The sequence below is a fragment of the Periophthalmus magnuspinnatus genome, chromosome 17 (genome assembly GCF_009829125.3).
Source record: "Periophthalmus magnuspinnatus isolate fPerMag1 chromosome 17, fPerMag1.2.pri, whole genome shotgun sequence".
Classification (NCBI taxonomy): Eukaryota; Metazoa; Chordata; class Actinopteri; order Gobiiformes; family Gobiidae; genus Periophthalmus; species Periophthalmus magnuspinnatus.
Window position 1 is genome coordinate 8,704,751 of NC_047142.1, and position 16,387 is coordinate 8,721,137.

The following is a 16,387-nucleotide window of genomic DNA, read 5'->3' on the forward strand; positions in this document are numbered from 1 at the left end:
TTTTCTGGAGGTCCTTTCTTTCTTTCTTTCTCCAAATTTATCCAGCTATTGATATAATTCCTCATCTCCTATGTCATCTAGGTTCATGGGTTCTCACTTCAGTATGTATATTTATGTATATGCATATGTACGTGTATCTATGTGTGTATGTATGTATGTATATTATGCTGCCCTCACAACACGTGACTCTGCGAAGCTAGACAGCTAGCGAACTTAATAAAGTGCTTCGTACACAAGGCGTACTTTTCTTGTTTAATGAAGACTTTAATGGCGTAACTGAAACAAACACAAAAATGTACATTACAACATTGCACGTACTATTTGTTTAAAATACACGAACACGCGATAAATTATACATAAGGCTGCTACAGGTAATGAACGAAACTTAAATTCTCATATAAATAACTAATACATTCAAAACATTCACAGGTGCTTATGAACACAAAATACTTACAAAGACGAAAATTTCCCCAGGCACGAACATATAAAGAGCACATTTAGCCAGAAACATTGCCTTCTTTTCACGGAGGAAAATTACGTCAAAGATCAATTGTGTAACAAGTGCTCACTCTGTGTAAACATCGCAATGATCACTTAAACTGCAGAGGTCTCACTCTGACACGCTTTAACTTTTTTAACTTCGTCTAAAATTAAATGAAATATTCATATATATTTATGAAGTTGTTTTAACTTTTTAACATAACTTATTAACTTATTATCTTTTTAACCAAAAGACATGACACTCCCCGCTTGATATAATCACATTATATCAGCATAATAAGCAAAAAACACATGAACACAAATGGACGTTATATGTTAAGTCACTCTGAAACTAAAACAACAATCTCTGAGATGGGTCTTAAAAACACCTTCGCAGTTCCATCTTTTACAGTCCGCACTTCAACTTTACGGATTTTCTTGTCACTGCTGGGTACAGTTTTGACTACAAGTCCCATAGGCCACTCATTCCTGTGGGCTTGAGCATTTTTCAACAACACTATGTCTCCTTCCTTGACATTAGGTTGGTTTTCAGTCCATTTTGTGCGTTTCTGTAGTGTGGACAGATATTCACCTTTCCACCTTTTCCAAAATGTGTCTGCTAGAAGTTGTACCTGTTTCCATTGTTTTCCATACAAATGTCCAGATGAGAAGTTTCCAGTTGGCGCAGACACTGTGCTTAACTTCTGTGTTAGTAACATTGCTGGAGTTAGAATAGTCGGACAGTCCGGATCAGTAGATATTGGGACTAGAGGCCTTGCATTCATGATAGCCATTACTTCGGCCATAAACGTGCTCAAAACCTCATGTGTCAGACGTGTTTGAGAATTCTGAAGCAACATCGCATCTAGGATACGCCTAGCTACTCCAATGAGGCGTTCCCAGGACCCTCCCATATGGGACGCGTGTGGGGGGTTAAATGACCATGAGCAACCTTTTTCTTGAAGGTACTTTCCCACTACTGATTTGTCTGTGTCTAAACCTAGCTCTTTGCAAGCTCCCACAAAATTTGTCCCTCGATCGGAGCGTAAGAGCTTGGCTGGGCCTCGAATAGAGAAAAATCTTCTCAACGCATTTATAAAGCTGTCAGTGGACATAGTCTCAATAAGCTCAATGTGTACGGCTCTTGTTGTCATGCATGAAAAGATAACAGCCCAACGTTTGTTTAAGGCGCTTCCACCTCTTGTGCGGCGTGTGACTATAGTCCATGGCCCGAACACATCTAAACCTACTGAAGTGAAAGGAGGTTCAGGAGTCACTCGATCTGTTGGCAAGTCGGCCATTTTCTGGGTCTGCATTTTGCCCCTCAATTTACGGCAAATGACACAGTTATGGATAACAGAGGACACAAGTCGCTTACCTCCGATCACCCAGAAGCCAGCACCACGGAGAGCACCTTCTGTGATATGTCGTCCTTGATGAGCTGACTGCTCGTGGAAGTGTCTCACAAGAAGCACAGCAATATGACTGGATGCAGGGATGATCAAAGGGTGTTTCTCATCTTCTGTAAGATCAGCAGAAGAAAGACGTCCACCAACACGCAATAGTCCATTTTTGTCCACAACTGGATTCAGTTTTTTGAGTGTGTCATTTTTTGAGGAAATCTGTTTTCCTTCTTTCAGCTTTTGCAGTGTCTCCTTGTATGCATCATGTTGTACTGAACGAATTATGACATTTTTGGCTTGTGTGATTTCTTCCACATTAACATTTTCTTTAAGACTTTTCCATCCGGTTTGTATGCTTGTGGTTTGCTTGAAAGAAGCAACAACATGAATAAGTCTAGCTATTGCTCGACATACTGTTGACCAACTTGAAAATCTTTTAAAACGTTTTGTACCTATCTGAGCATCTGTGACAGCAGTTGAAAGTGATTTGACATCTGAACGTATTTCTTTGTCATTTTCTGGCTCAAAAAGTGAATATTTATCTTCTTGCAGATCATTAAGTTTTTCTGAATACAGAAAGTTTGGGCCTGTGAACCAATTACTGTTTTTGAGTTCAGCGGCTGGGATAAACCGAGTTGCAAGATCAGCTGGATTCAACTCTGTTGACACGTAACACCATTGTTCAGGTTGTGTGGATAACCTAATGCGTGTGACACGGTTAGCTACATACATGTAGAATCTTTTTGAGGAGTTGTGTATGTAGCCTAGTACAATACGACTGTCAGTGAAAAACTTAACACTGTCGATTTTGATGTCCAACTCATCTTTGATAAAGTCATACATTTCTACTGCAAGTACAGCAGCGCAAAGTTCTAGCCGTGGTACAGTGTGAGCCGGTCGGGGTGCAAGTTTTGACTTCCCCATCAAAAAACCTATGTGGTATTGTCCTTGGCTGTCTAAAGAGCGCAGGTAAGCTACTGCACCGATAGCTACAGTAGACGCATCAGAAAAAATACACAATTCATTGTTTTTCATTGCACTTAATGAACCTGGACTGTAACACCTTTTAATTTGCAGATCCTCAAGGGCTCTTAATGAGTCTTTCCATGAGATCCACATCTCCTCTTTTTCTGGTGGAAGAGGTAAGTCCCAGTCTCTCTCCTCAGATGAAAGTTCTCGGAGCAGTGCCTTGCCCTGCATGATTATGGGAGCTGCAAAACCCAGTGGATCATACAGGCTATTGACAGTTGACAGTACACCCCTGCGTGTGAAAGGTTTTGTCTCATTAGATACAATGAAAGTGAAACTGTCAGTTTGTAAGTTCCAACAAAGTCCTAAGCTCCTTTGAACTGGAAGAGGATCTACTCCAAGATCTAAGTTTTTCAAGTCTTTGGCACGGTCCTCAACGGGAAACGCTTCCATGACAAAACTGCAGTTAGAAGCCACTTTGTGGAGTCGCAGGTTAGATTCTGCTAACATGTTTTGTGTTCTTGTTAACAGGTCGACAGCTTGTTCTGGTGTGGCAACAGATGTGAGACCGTCGTCAACATAAAATTGTCTTTCCACAAACTGTCTGGCGTCAGTGCCATGTTCCTGCTCACCTTGTTTTGCTGCTCGCCGCATGCAATAAATGGCAACAGCGGGAGATGGGCTGTTCCCAAATACATGTACTTTCATTCTATATTCAACAACCTTCTTTGTGATGTCATTGTCTTCAAACCAGAGATAGCGAAGATAGTCTCTGTGGTCTTCACACACCTCAAAGCAATAAAACATTTGCTGTACATCCGCTGTCAGGGCTATTGGCTCTTTCCTAAACCGCAACAGCACCCCTAACAGAGAATTGTTGAGATCGGGTCCACTAAGTAGCATTTGATTTAGGGATGTTCCTTCGCACTCAGCGCTAGAATCGAAAACAACTCGTATCTGATCTGGCTTTTGTGGGTGGTATACTCCAAATGTTGGTAGATACCAGTGTTCTTTACCTTCCGGCAAAGGCGGAGCGGGCTCAGCTTGATCATTATCTAGCATTTTCTGCATGAACTGAATATAGTGATCCTTCATCTCTGGTTTCTTTTCTAGAGTCTTTCTGAGTGAGTAGAGACGTCTTAGAGCTTGATCTCTATTGCTTGGTAGCCTCCTTCTGGGAGAGCGGAAGGGTAAAGGAGCAATCCAACTGTTCTCTTTGTTCTGACTAACTGTATTGTTCATTATTGTTAAAAAGGTTTTGTCATCTATAGACAGCGCCACCTTGTCATCTGACTCTGTACGGTCAAATACAGACAGACCTAACTTGTCTGCTTCGTTGTCAATGTTCAAACTATTTGTGGCTGTTAGCGTATTTAGCTGTGGTTTGATGTTATGGTCCTCTTTGACTGTAAAAACGTTTGGACACGGTTCAAAGTGAGTTGTGCGTCCATTGTCTAACATGTGTGTTTTGTACACATTGACCTCTGCTGTTTTGTGACATTTGCCCAAACATACTTCTCCTATAACAACCCAACCAAAGTCCAGTTTCTGGGCGTATGGCGCGTCATTGGGTCCATTGATCTGCTCACGTACCTTGTGCACACTGAGGATGTCTCTTCCCAGCAAAAGGAGAATTGGAGCGTGATGATCTACTGGCTGAATTTTGTTAGCGATAGGGAGAAGATGAGGATGGTGCTGAGCTATCTCAGGCGAGGGAATTTCGGTTCTGTCATCTGGTACGGAATCACATTCAATTAAAGAAGGAAGTTTGATTTTTGTCTTTCCATCTATGGACTCCATGACAAACTTCTCAGCTCTTCTGCCTGCTGTTTCAGCTTTGCCTGAACAAGTTTTCAACGTATATGGCGCAGGCGCAGATTTTATTTCAAACATGTTGAAAAAGCTTGTCCTAGCCAGGGACCTATTGCTCTGTTCGTCAATCACTGCATACATCTTTACAGCTTTATCTCTTTGACCTTCTGGATACACTTTCACTAAACAGATCTTTGAACATGAGCGTGGGCTATCACTCTGACCACATACCTCTGTGCACTTAGAGACTACTGCAGGAGGGCTTTCCGTTTTCTCCTCAGCATCTGCACCCTCTGAGGTGTCACTTTTTGGGACAGGAGCAGGGCCTGGATGTAGTGCTGATAAGTGCTTTAGGCTATTACACTCAACACACTTGACTGCCACTTTACAATCTTTTGCTATGTGATGCACGGAACCACAACACCTGTAGCATATGCGATGCTCCTTGAGAAAAGCCTGTCGTTCCTCTATAGGTTTCTCTCTAAACAGCTTACATTTCTTGAGAGGGTGTGGCTTCTTATGAATTGGGCATTGACGGTCTGGTTCCTCAATTTTCTTTTGCTCAGAACCACTAGGATTTCTCTCTGCAATGTCTGTACTGCGTACTGAAACAGTGGTTTTGCGATTGTATGATGTGGACTTCTCAGTGTGAGCAGAAGCTTGGCTGCAACTGCTGGACGGAGCAAAACTTGGATCATTTTTCATTTTCGCTTGTTGCTGAACGAAGTGCACAAAAACAGAAAATGGGGGAAATGACACCCTATAAGTCTCTTTGTACTGTGTACCTACAGTTGTCCACTTTTCCTGCATGTTAAAGGGAAGTTTCTCAACTATTTGTCTCACTCCTCGAGCTGTGTCCAGGTAAGCAAGCCCTGGAAGTGTGCCGTCAGACTTAGCGCACTGTAACTCTAACAAAATGTCACCAAGCTCCCTTAATTTGCCACTGTCTTTATTTGTCAGTCTCGGAAACTCTTCTATCTTTTTTAACAGAGCATCCTCAATAGCCTCTGAGGATCCATAACACTCCTCAAGACGTTCCCATACCATCTTTAAACCTGCTGCGGGATTGAGGGTGTGTACTGCACGAAGTCTTTTTGTCTGCTCTGAGGATTTCGGGCCTAGCCACTTTGTTAGCAGATCCAGCTCCTCTCTAGCAGATAGATTTAAGTCTTTAGTGGCACTAAGAAATGAGACTTTCCAAGCCCAATAGTTTTCGGGTCTGTCATCAAATTGCAGTAAACCAGTGCTAACAAGTTCTCTGCGGATGAGATATTTTGCAAAATCTTGTGCACTATTTTGCTCTGCTTTGTTATCGTTTCTGGGCTGAAAATCTTGAGCTAGAGGGTTAAAAGAGTATGTGTGGTTAGGAGCCGCTTTAACACTTGGGTCATGTTTAAAGTCATTCTTAGTTTGAGACTGTACATGAGCTGAAGTTGAAATAACTGGTTGGTTGGTGACTTGTAAGTCAATGGCATTGTCTGTCACTGTAGGTGGCTCTAGTAACTTGCGTTGTTGTTCCACATACTCACTTGTGCGTTGTACTGCACTAAACAGTTCAATTCCATTAGAAGGTTCCATATCCGACTCCCCGCTCTGACTTTCTGCCTCTTCATAGGCTGCAACTTCTGCCTCTGCTGCAGCTATGTCCTTTTTACATTGCAGAACGTGGAGGTTTGCATCTAAGTCTGCTTTTTGTCTCATTATGCTAGCTTCATTTTCAGCAAAGGCAAGCCGGGCCTTGGCTGCTTGTGCTTTGGCGTAGGCTTTTGTGGCTGAAATACTGGAAGCTAATGAAGAGCTTCTGCTAGTAGCCCTGGACTTGGTGCTTCGTGGAGGTGACGGGTGTGACCTCTCTGATGGCTGCCTCTCCAGCGGCGGTTGTCGCTCTGACGATGACCGGAATGTGGCTGCTCGGTCGGCTGCGTGCTGCTCTGACATGGAGTGTGGCTCGAGCTGTTCATCTGCTGCCTTCTCCGGTTCGAAGTCTTTCAGATAATTCTTTCCAGACCGTAGACTCATGTTGACTTTATGTAACTCCGTGCTGTTTGTGCCCGATGTGTAGTCGTCTTTTTACTATGCTGCCCTCACAACACGTGACTCTGCGAAGCTAGACAGCTAGCGAACTTAATAAAGTGCTTCGTACACAAGGCGTACTTTTCTTGTTTAATGAAGACTTTAATGGCGTAACTGAAACAAACACAAAAATGTACATTACAACATTGCACGTACTATTTGTTTAAAATACACGAACACGCGATAAATTATACATAAGGCTGCTACAGGTAATGAACGAAACTTAAATTCTCATATAAATAACTAATACATTCAAAACATTCACAGGTGCTTATGAACACAAAATACTTACAAAGACGAAAATTTCCCCAGGCACGAACATATAAAGAGCACATTTAGCCAGAAACATTGCCTTCTTTTCACGGAGGAAAATTACGTCAAAGATCAATTGTGTAACAAGTGCTCACTCTGTGTAAACATCGCAATGATCACTTAAACTGCAGAGGTCTCACTCTGACACGCTTTAACTTTTTTAACTTCGTCTAAAATTAAATGAAATATTCATATATATTTATGAAGTTGTTTTAACTTTTTAACATAACTTATTAACTTATTATCTTTTTAACCAAAAGACATGACATATATGCATGGTCAGGACGGGTAACTGCATTTTTTCCTTTTTGTCATTTGGATGGAGAATGTTAGTGTGGCGTTTATGTTTTCGTGTGTGTATCATTGTGTTATAAAAGGAAATTGTGCAGAATATTTTTTTTACTTTCTCACTATTTGTGATATGTGAATGTACATTGTACAATTTCTGCATAAGCCAAATAAACAAATTTTGAAAAAAAAAATAAAAATACACCTGTGTGTTTTAACTGCCAATCATTGTGTTCTGTATTTTTTTTAGTTTTACACAGTGTCCCAACTTCACCGGATTTGGGTTTGTAAAAAGAAATGTGTGGACAAAGCAGAGGAGCTGCAAATGGACACTCCAGTCCATAAACTGAAGGAAAAACAGATTCTGTCTGATCTCATGTCTTTAGAGACCTCCAACTGCATCAGTCTCTACGTTTACATGCAGACAGGAAAACCAGATAACTGGCCTAGTCCAATTTAAAAAGCTTTTTCTAAATGTCGTAAAAACGAGAACTATGATTGAGGTGTTGTGAATCACATCTCAAACATCCCAATGACACATCAGGAGGAACCGATACTCGATACCTGCTGCATGTAACAGCACAGTCTGTTTTACATTAGGCACAGACTAGGAGAGGCATTCAACTGCACGAGGTCAGAAACAGCAGAGAAATTCAGTCTTAAAATAATGTAATTTTTATAAATAATTTTTAATAAAGTTTTGTCTTCTACCTGACTTCAGAATAACTGTTGATACAAAATTTATGATACTTTAATTTATGTATAGAAGTTGTTTAGTGTCGTCCTCTCTCCTGTAGATGGCGCTGCTCTTGTCTAGACTCTGTACTTTGGAGCTCACCTGTTTCACAAACATGTGTTCTGTCAGACTGGGACCAAAACTGGTTTAAAGAGACAGGGTCTAATGTGAAGTCTACAGTGACGGCACATCCCTCGTCTATGAACATAAACCTCCACACGTCCACCAGGGGGAGACACTGAGTGAGACTGTGACTGTGCTGACAAACGTCTTCATCTTCAGGTCTGTGAGGATCCAAGTACAAAGTCCTCAGATCCATGGAGCGTCTCAGAGCCATGTCCCTCTGTCCTCTGCTGCTCGTCTCCATTCTAACAGGTCTCATTCTTTTCTGATCATTTCTACAGCTGTGATGAACACAAACTAACTTATTTTTAACGCTCACAACTACACACTTTACTGTAAATGTGTAGGTGACTTATGTCTTCTGCATAGAACTTCATATTCCTGTGTCTCTATTGGGTCTTATTAAGAAAACAGCTAACCCGGGAAAGTGTTTCATTATTTTGTTAGTTTAGCAGTTCAAAATGTTTTTATTAAAGTTGAATTTCCTAGAACACATTTGAAATGTTCACAGTGAGCTAAATATTAAATTCAGTAGATGTGTATATCCATGTTAGTTCCTCATTGAGCCCTGTGTGTTTCAGGTGTGAGCGGTGATGTCCTCTCTCCTCTCAGCCTGGAGCAGTCTGTCTCAGAAGGCTTCATGGTGTCTGTGTCCTATCAAACCTCAGCACCTACAGCAGAAGGAGATCATTTCTTCTTTTATCGTCAGAATCCTGGAGACGCTCCTCAGTTCCTCTTCTATGTCTCTGGAATGAACTTTTCGAGGCCGGCCGCGTCTGTCCAGTCAGACACACGACTCTCGGCTAAAGTCTCAGACAACAGACGTGGAGCTGCTCCTGTCCTCTGCTGCAGTGGGAGACTCTGCTGTGTACTACTGTGCTGTGAAGCCCACAGTGACAGGAAACACACAGACTCTGAACAAAAACCTCTGAGAGAAAACCGTAGTACTCCACACATCCACTAGAGGGAAACACTGTCTAATTCTGAACTTCAACATCGACCGCACACAATCACAAAAGCATCAAGAGGTGTGAGAAGAGCCAGACTGTAAGAGAGGAGCAGACACAGACACTTGAGAGGATTTGAGCTTTTAAGATGGAGTCTGCCCTGTGTACACTGCTCTCAGCTCTGGTTGTGCTCCTGTGTTCTTCCCCAGAGTGTAAAGGAGAAGACACAGTGACCCAGACACAAGGAGACGCCTCTGTCCCTCAGGGACACACAGAGACAATACAGTGCACTTTTAAAACCAGTGACCCAAGTCCAACACTTTTCTGGTACAAGCAAGAAGGACGAGGAGCTCCTAAATACATGATAAAGAAAACTAAATCATCAGTAACATGGTCTAAGACAATCAAATCTCAAGAGTTTAATGAAGAGCGATTTGAAGTTGAGGCTGAGCAGGACTCTTTCTCTCTGAAGATCCAGGATGTGGATGTGACAGACTCTGCTGTGTACTACTGTGCTCTGCAGCCCACAGTGACAGGAAACACCAAAACTCTGAACAAAAACCTCTGGAGCAAAGACAACACAATCCTGCAGTAGCTCCACTAGAGGGAGACACTCTCTGTGAAGCTTCAGACTAAACACAGACGCAGCAAAGCCAACTGTCAGTGTGAGAATCTAAGCAGACTTCAGAAAGTTCACATGAGGATCACTCAGCTGTGTTTTGGACACATGTTTCCTTTAATGGCAGCACTGCTCCTGCTTTTGTTGAGTGGTAAGTCTTATTGAAACCTATGTTGACACTTTATTACATCCACTCAACACTTACTGAAGCACAGAGCAAGAAGCAGCAGGAAATATGTTTCTAACTTGTACATTCATTTGTTTTCATGTAGGAGTCAGATGTGAAGAGCTCACTGCTCTAAAGCCTGAGGTCTGTGCTCCAGAAGACTCCTCTGTCTCTCTGGGATACTTTTATCACAGACAACCAACAATCAGTGATTATTTCTTCTGGTACCGACAATATCCAGGAAAATCTCCAGAATTCCTGATTTCACATTATGGAAATGGAATTTCAATAAGAGAGAATGTAAAAGGACTAAAGTTTGAAGTGAAAAGTCAGAACGTCTCTCTGCTCCTGTCCTCTGCTGCAGTGACAGACTCTGCTGTGTACTACTGTGCTGTGAGGCCCACAGTGACAGGAAACCCACAGACTCTGAACAAAAACCTCTGAGAGAAAACAGCAGTACTCCACACATCCACTAGAGGGAGACACCTGCTGTAGCTCTTTCTGTCTGTCACTCCTGATTCAAGGCCTCTGACATGAATGCTCTGAGACATCACAGTCACTACGGCCGTGTCTCAATTCGCCAAATGCACCTTTTGAAGGGACCCTTCAACGTACTCTACTACAGCAGGACAAAGAACAGCTGTGAACGGTGAAAGCTATGCTAAGTAATAAAACTTCTTAGTTGCATCACATATACATATATCAAAATATTGAATGCATATTAGTTTGAATAAAGCTTAGATGCATTATATAATTCATATATCATCAAAACATAATAATTCATATATCCTTTGAATATTGTCATGTAAACACCATTTTTATACTGAATTCATATATTCTTTGAATGCTGTATCCTTTTGAAGGTTGTTTAACAAGCACTAACTATTCACTCATTATAACAGTCTCTCTTTAAAGGCAACATTGTGAGATGTGAATTATGGGAAACTGTTGGGGTTGTGTAGACACTCCTTTTCAAAGATAAGGCTCATGGCTGAAAAACAGACCGGTGCAACCTGGAGAGGTGAACGAGGCCGGAAGGAGGGATCAAGGCGACTCAACATAATATTTGCATATTCATGTTGCATGTTACATTTTTATTCTTTGAGGCCAGGGAAAGGCAGACAGACCGCCTGCCAGACAACAGCATGGGTGTGGTCTACAATTTTGATTTCTTTTTTCCAATTACTAACGTGCTTTCTGCATTTATATATATATATATATATATATATATATATATATATATATATATATATATATATATATATATATATATATATATATATATATATATATACATACATACATACATACATACATACATACATATATATACATACATACATACATACATACATACATATATATATATATATACATACACATACACACAAACACACACAAACACACACAAAAAAACAAAAAACACCTGGACACAAAAATCAGCACAGGGTTTCCACAGGGCTGTGCACTTTCCTCCGTCCTCTTCTCTATGTACATCAACTACTGCATCTCCAGCCACCACTCTGTAAATCTGATCAAGTCTGAGACAACACCACTCTCATCGGGCTCATCTCGGGCAGCGATGAGTCTGCAACAGGAGAGAGATGGACCGGCTGGTGACCTGGGACAGTGACAACAACATGGAGCTCATGATCAGAAGACAGTGGACATGATCAGAAGAGAACGGACATGATGGAAGACTTCAGGAAAGCCCCCCTGTCACTGTATAACACCTGTCACTGTATAACACCTGTCAGTGTATAACACCTGTCACTGTATAATACCCGTCAGTGTCACTTTAAACTGCTGTATTTAAGCTGTTTGCACTGATATCTTTGCTCCGTTGTTCTGCTCTCACTGTATATTTTGTATTTTTATATCAAAGTCTATTATTGATCTTATTTTAATGCATGGTCTTACTTTATTCTGTCAGTTTATATTATTGTTCTTTGTTTCATGTTGCACCAAAACGTTGAATCAAGTTCCTCGTTTGTGAATTCTGTTCACTGACAATGGCAATAAAACTTGTTCTGATTCTGGTAAGAGCTGTAGCTATTATGGCTTTACAAACAGCTAACACATACAACAATGTTTTTGTTAATATAGATAAGAAACAACTCATTTGAGAGTTTCAGATCATGATCCTCCCAGTCACAGTTGATAAACTTTAGAAATCGGAGTAGGCCAGAGTTTTGTTTTTCTCAGCGTGCAGGTGAATGTAGTGATTGTCATTCCACTATTTCACTGCTTGACCTTTGCTGTGATGAATAAAACAGAAGCAAAGAGAAACTGTGCCATTGTAAATGAAGCACTTCTGCACCATGTGCAAAACCACATTCACATAATGCACTCACAGACTGAAGAATAATAAAAAGCCTTTGATTTATTAAGTTTTGGACACTCAAAGACACTTTACTGTGCATTATTCATTCTCTCCACACTCACTGGTGGTAACAAACTACTGTAGCCACAGCTGTCCTGGGGCAGACTGACAGGAGCCCATCTACCCCCTCGACCAACACCAAACACTCACACAGGATTCATGCACAGACGACACAACAACAGTTTGGGCCGATATGGAGTTTTAAGCTGATACCAACATCCAATATTTGTCCTGCTTCTGTGGCCGATAATATTTGCACATATCGATATGAAGCTTTTAAATTCTATATCAAGTCACAAACTTATCTTCAGTTGAAGATCACAAACTTTATTATTATTATTATTATTATTATTATTATTATTATTATTTTTAATAATAACAAACTTTGTTTTCTGGGATATAAAATAATGTGTTAGATGTTTGTGTAAACATGCAGTGATAAAACTATGTGACTCTTCTATTTCCATTTTGAGTCTGTTCAAAAAGAGCACACAGAGAATGGAGCAGCACAGTAAATATCGTTATCAAATATCAATATCAGCCGATACCGATATATCACCCATCCCTGACAACAGTATGAACAGGGGCCGAGGTGAAGAGTGAACACACAAACCACTGAACCACTGCTGTGACAAGAGAGACCTGAGGGAGGAGCCAGACTGTAAGAGAGGAGCAGACACAGACACTTGAGAGGATTTGAGCTTTTAAGATGGAGTCTGCCCTGTGTACACTGCTCTCAGCTCTGGTTGTGCTCCTGTGTTCTTCCCCAGAGTGTAAAGGAGAAGACACAGTGACCCAGACACAAGGAGACGCCTCTGTCCCTCAGGGACACACAGCCACAATACAGTGCACTTTTAAAACCAGTGACACAAGTCCAACTCTGTTCTGGTACAAGCAAGAAGGACGAGGAGCTCCTAAATACATGATCAAGTTGTTTGGTGAAACAATACTGAAATCCCCAGAGTTTGACAAACCCAAATTGGATGCTGAGCTGAAGTTGAAGGTGAAGTCTTTCTCTCTGAAGATCCAGGATGTGGATGTGACAGACTCTGCTGTGTACTACTGTGCTCTGCAGCCCACAGTGACAGGAAACACCAAAACTCTGAACAAAAACCTCTGAGAGAAAACAGCAGTACTCCACATGTCCACTAGAGGGAGACACTTTCTGAGACTGCTCCACTCAAGCCTCCTGTGGTAGAACCTGCTTCTTCTCACTGCTCCAGATCTAAACTCCAGTCTGTGCTCTGCTGCTCTCACAGCCCTTTAGATCTGTGTGTTTTTTTTAAACGGTAATACTTTATTTTAAATGCATGTAGTGTCTGGAAAGGTTTTTGCTAAATCAAATGTTGGTTCTGGTTCCAGTCCTGTGTGAGACTCACAGGGATTTGTTGTAGGTTCCTTTTGCTCCACAGCAGAAATCTTTATTTTTGGTCCACACCAGTCCAGGGAACTGGGAGTATGAAAAATAAGTGACAGATGAGAGCACAAGTCAGAAAAGAGGCAACAAAGCAGACTCAAACAACTAAATATCAAACTTAGTGCAGCTCCTACAGAAGCAGTGTCTGTATGTAAACATTTATACATTTAGTTTAGGTCATTTTATTGGATTATAAATTATTTAAAAATGAACTTGTAAAGTTTAAAAAGATGCTATTATTACAGTAGTCAGCCACGTTATTTACGCTAAAGGTAATTTTCTTTTGTCACACAGCCTCATATAATATGCTCATGATAAAAATGTCCTGTGATGAATTAATTTATTCTTTTCACGTTAAAATACTAATAGTAATAGTATGTTGTTGTTTTATTACACGTTACTGAGCTCACAATGCTACATGTACTGGAACGTGAAATTATTACAAGAGATCACTAAGTGTACCTTTGTATTTTTCTCTTGCAGTTTCGCTCTGCATTTTTATGATGAACATTAAAGCTGAAAACTATAACTGTCTCGTCACTGAATCAGAGTTTACCTCACTGTCAAGATGGAACTGTGAACGTCTCAGCGAGGACAGTCCGCTCTTTTCTCTCTTAACTTGAGAAACAATATATTGTGGTTAAATGTGTCAAATTTACTCTCATCCATATGACGACTTCTTTCCTTAAATCAAATTCAGAGTCAGTGACATTGATCTGTTCTCTCTGAACTCATATTGGCACCAACAATAAATGACATTACAATTTGAGCATCTCTGATTGTTGCCGTCGGGCGTCGTTACCGGCTGTGTGAAAGACGATTCGGTGGTACCTATTTCTACTCTGCTTTAAAAGGTCATCGTTACCTTCGCTGTCACCCATTCTGGCGCCTGGAGAACATTGAACTGCTGTCAGCTCCAAGTCTTTAACTATAGAGTTTCCAACAGCCAAAGCTCTGTGGCATAGGCCTGTCCCATTTCAGCACAGCCTTTGTGGTCCATGGAGGCTACATGGAGGAGCAGCCTTCACTTGCCGAGCTCTTCGAAGGAACCTGCAAAGGGTGCAGCCATTAAATTGGGACAGGGCAGAGAACGACAAGGAACAACGACAAAAGGGGACTGGACGTGTGTGAGGTCAGAGGTCACCTGCAGGCTGTACTGCCACACTTACAATGATGTGGCTGTGAGGGAGGAGCCAGACTGTAAGAGAGGAGCAGACACAGACACTTGAGAGGATTTGAGCTTTTAAGATGGAGTCTGCCCTGTGTACACTGCTCTCAGCTCTGGTTGTGCTCCTGTGTTCTTCCCCAGAGTGTAAAGGAGAAGACACAGTGACCCAGACACAAGGAGACGCCTCTGTCCCTCAGGGACACACAGCCACAATACAGTGCACTTTTAAAACAACTTTCAACACTCCAACTCTGTTTTGGTACAAGGAAGAAGGACAAGGAGCTCCGAAATGCATGATAATGAAAACTAAATCATCATCAACGTGGTCTCAGACAATCAAATTTGCAGAGTTTAAGGAAGAGCGATTTGAAGTTGAGGCTGAGCTGAACTCTTTCTCTCTGAAGATCCAGGATGTGGATGTGACAGACTCTGCTGTGTACTACTGTGCTCTGCAGCCCACAGTGACAGGAAACACCAAAACTCTGAACAAAAACCTCTGGAGCAAAGATAACACCAGAGCAGTGATGAGAGGAGTGGAGGGGGAGAGACCGACTATATGGCCACAATACAGATAAGTAAAAAGACCAACCCATGCTGCTGTTTCTCACATGTGTTTGCACCTGATTTGTCTTTGGGGTAGTTCACCGGTTGCAGTTTGTTCCTTTCAGGTCCTTCTTCATTCTGCTGGTGCAGGGCGTCCCGAGGGCGAGTCGTGACCAGGGCGAGGACTGTGGTCAGTGAGACGTGCCTTTCTGTGGAGGATGCATACGGCGCATAACCCAGTGAAGTAAAGGGATGCATCTCTGCTGTAGCCGCTTGCTGTGTTTTAATTGCGTTGCCCAGTTCACAAACTGTTTTCTTTGTTTGCACAGTCCTTCTACGAGATGTTAGAGGGAGTAAGGATCTGGTGTTCCTGGCTGTCCCTGTATTGACTGGGACTGGACATCACTTTGGGCTGGTGAACTTTAGATGCACTGCACATAAACCCCATAAACTTTTTTGAGGAAGAATTGTCCTTTTTGCTGTTAAATTATATTATACTGTACATGTGTAGATGACGACTTTACATTTGTCTATTGTAAACTGAAACACTGATGTAAAATGACTTAATAAAAAAAGATTCCATTGATTTCCAGTTCAAAAGTGAAATGACAGGCCCTATCTTTTCATAGTGGCATTTCACAATGACCCAAAGTCAGATTTTTTTAAATAATCACAAGAGAGAAGTGGGCGGAGCTGAGGGGTAGGTTAAAATAAAAGTTTTCTGAGCACTTAAACCTAAAGAGCAGGACAATACAGGATAAATCAAAGATGAAAGTGAATCATACATCACGTGTCCTCTTTAACAGGAGCAGTGCAGGATGTGAACTCACTGCAGCAGCTTCACTTTTCCATTAAACTGGACCTTTCTTCACAGACGAAACCAAGTCTAAGACCAAGTCCAACAGGAGGGTCAGGAGCACAGAGGTCAGTCATTACAGGGGCATTGAT

General features: G+C 41.5%; 1 gene segment (V, D, J or C); it reads left to right on the top strand.

The window, feature by feature from the left end:
* Window positions 1-13,020: 13,020 nt before the first annotated feature.
* Window positions 13,021-13,431, top strand: LOC129457022 (T cell receptor alpha variable 38-1-like). The segment is given in 1 exon segment: window positions 13,021-13,431. A coding segment is annotated over 1 exon segment (411 nt).
* Window positions 13,432-16,387: the final 2,956 nt, after the last annotated feature.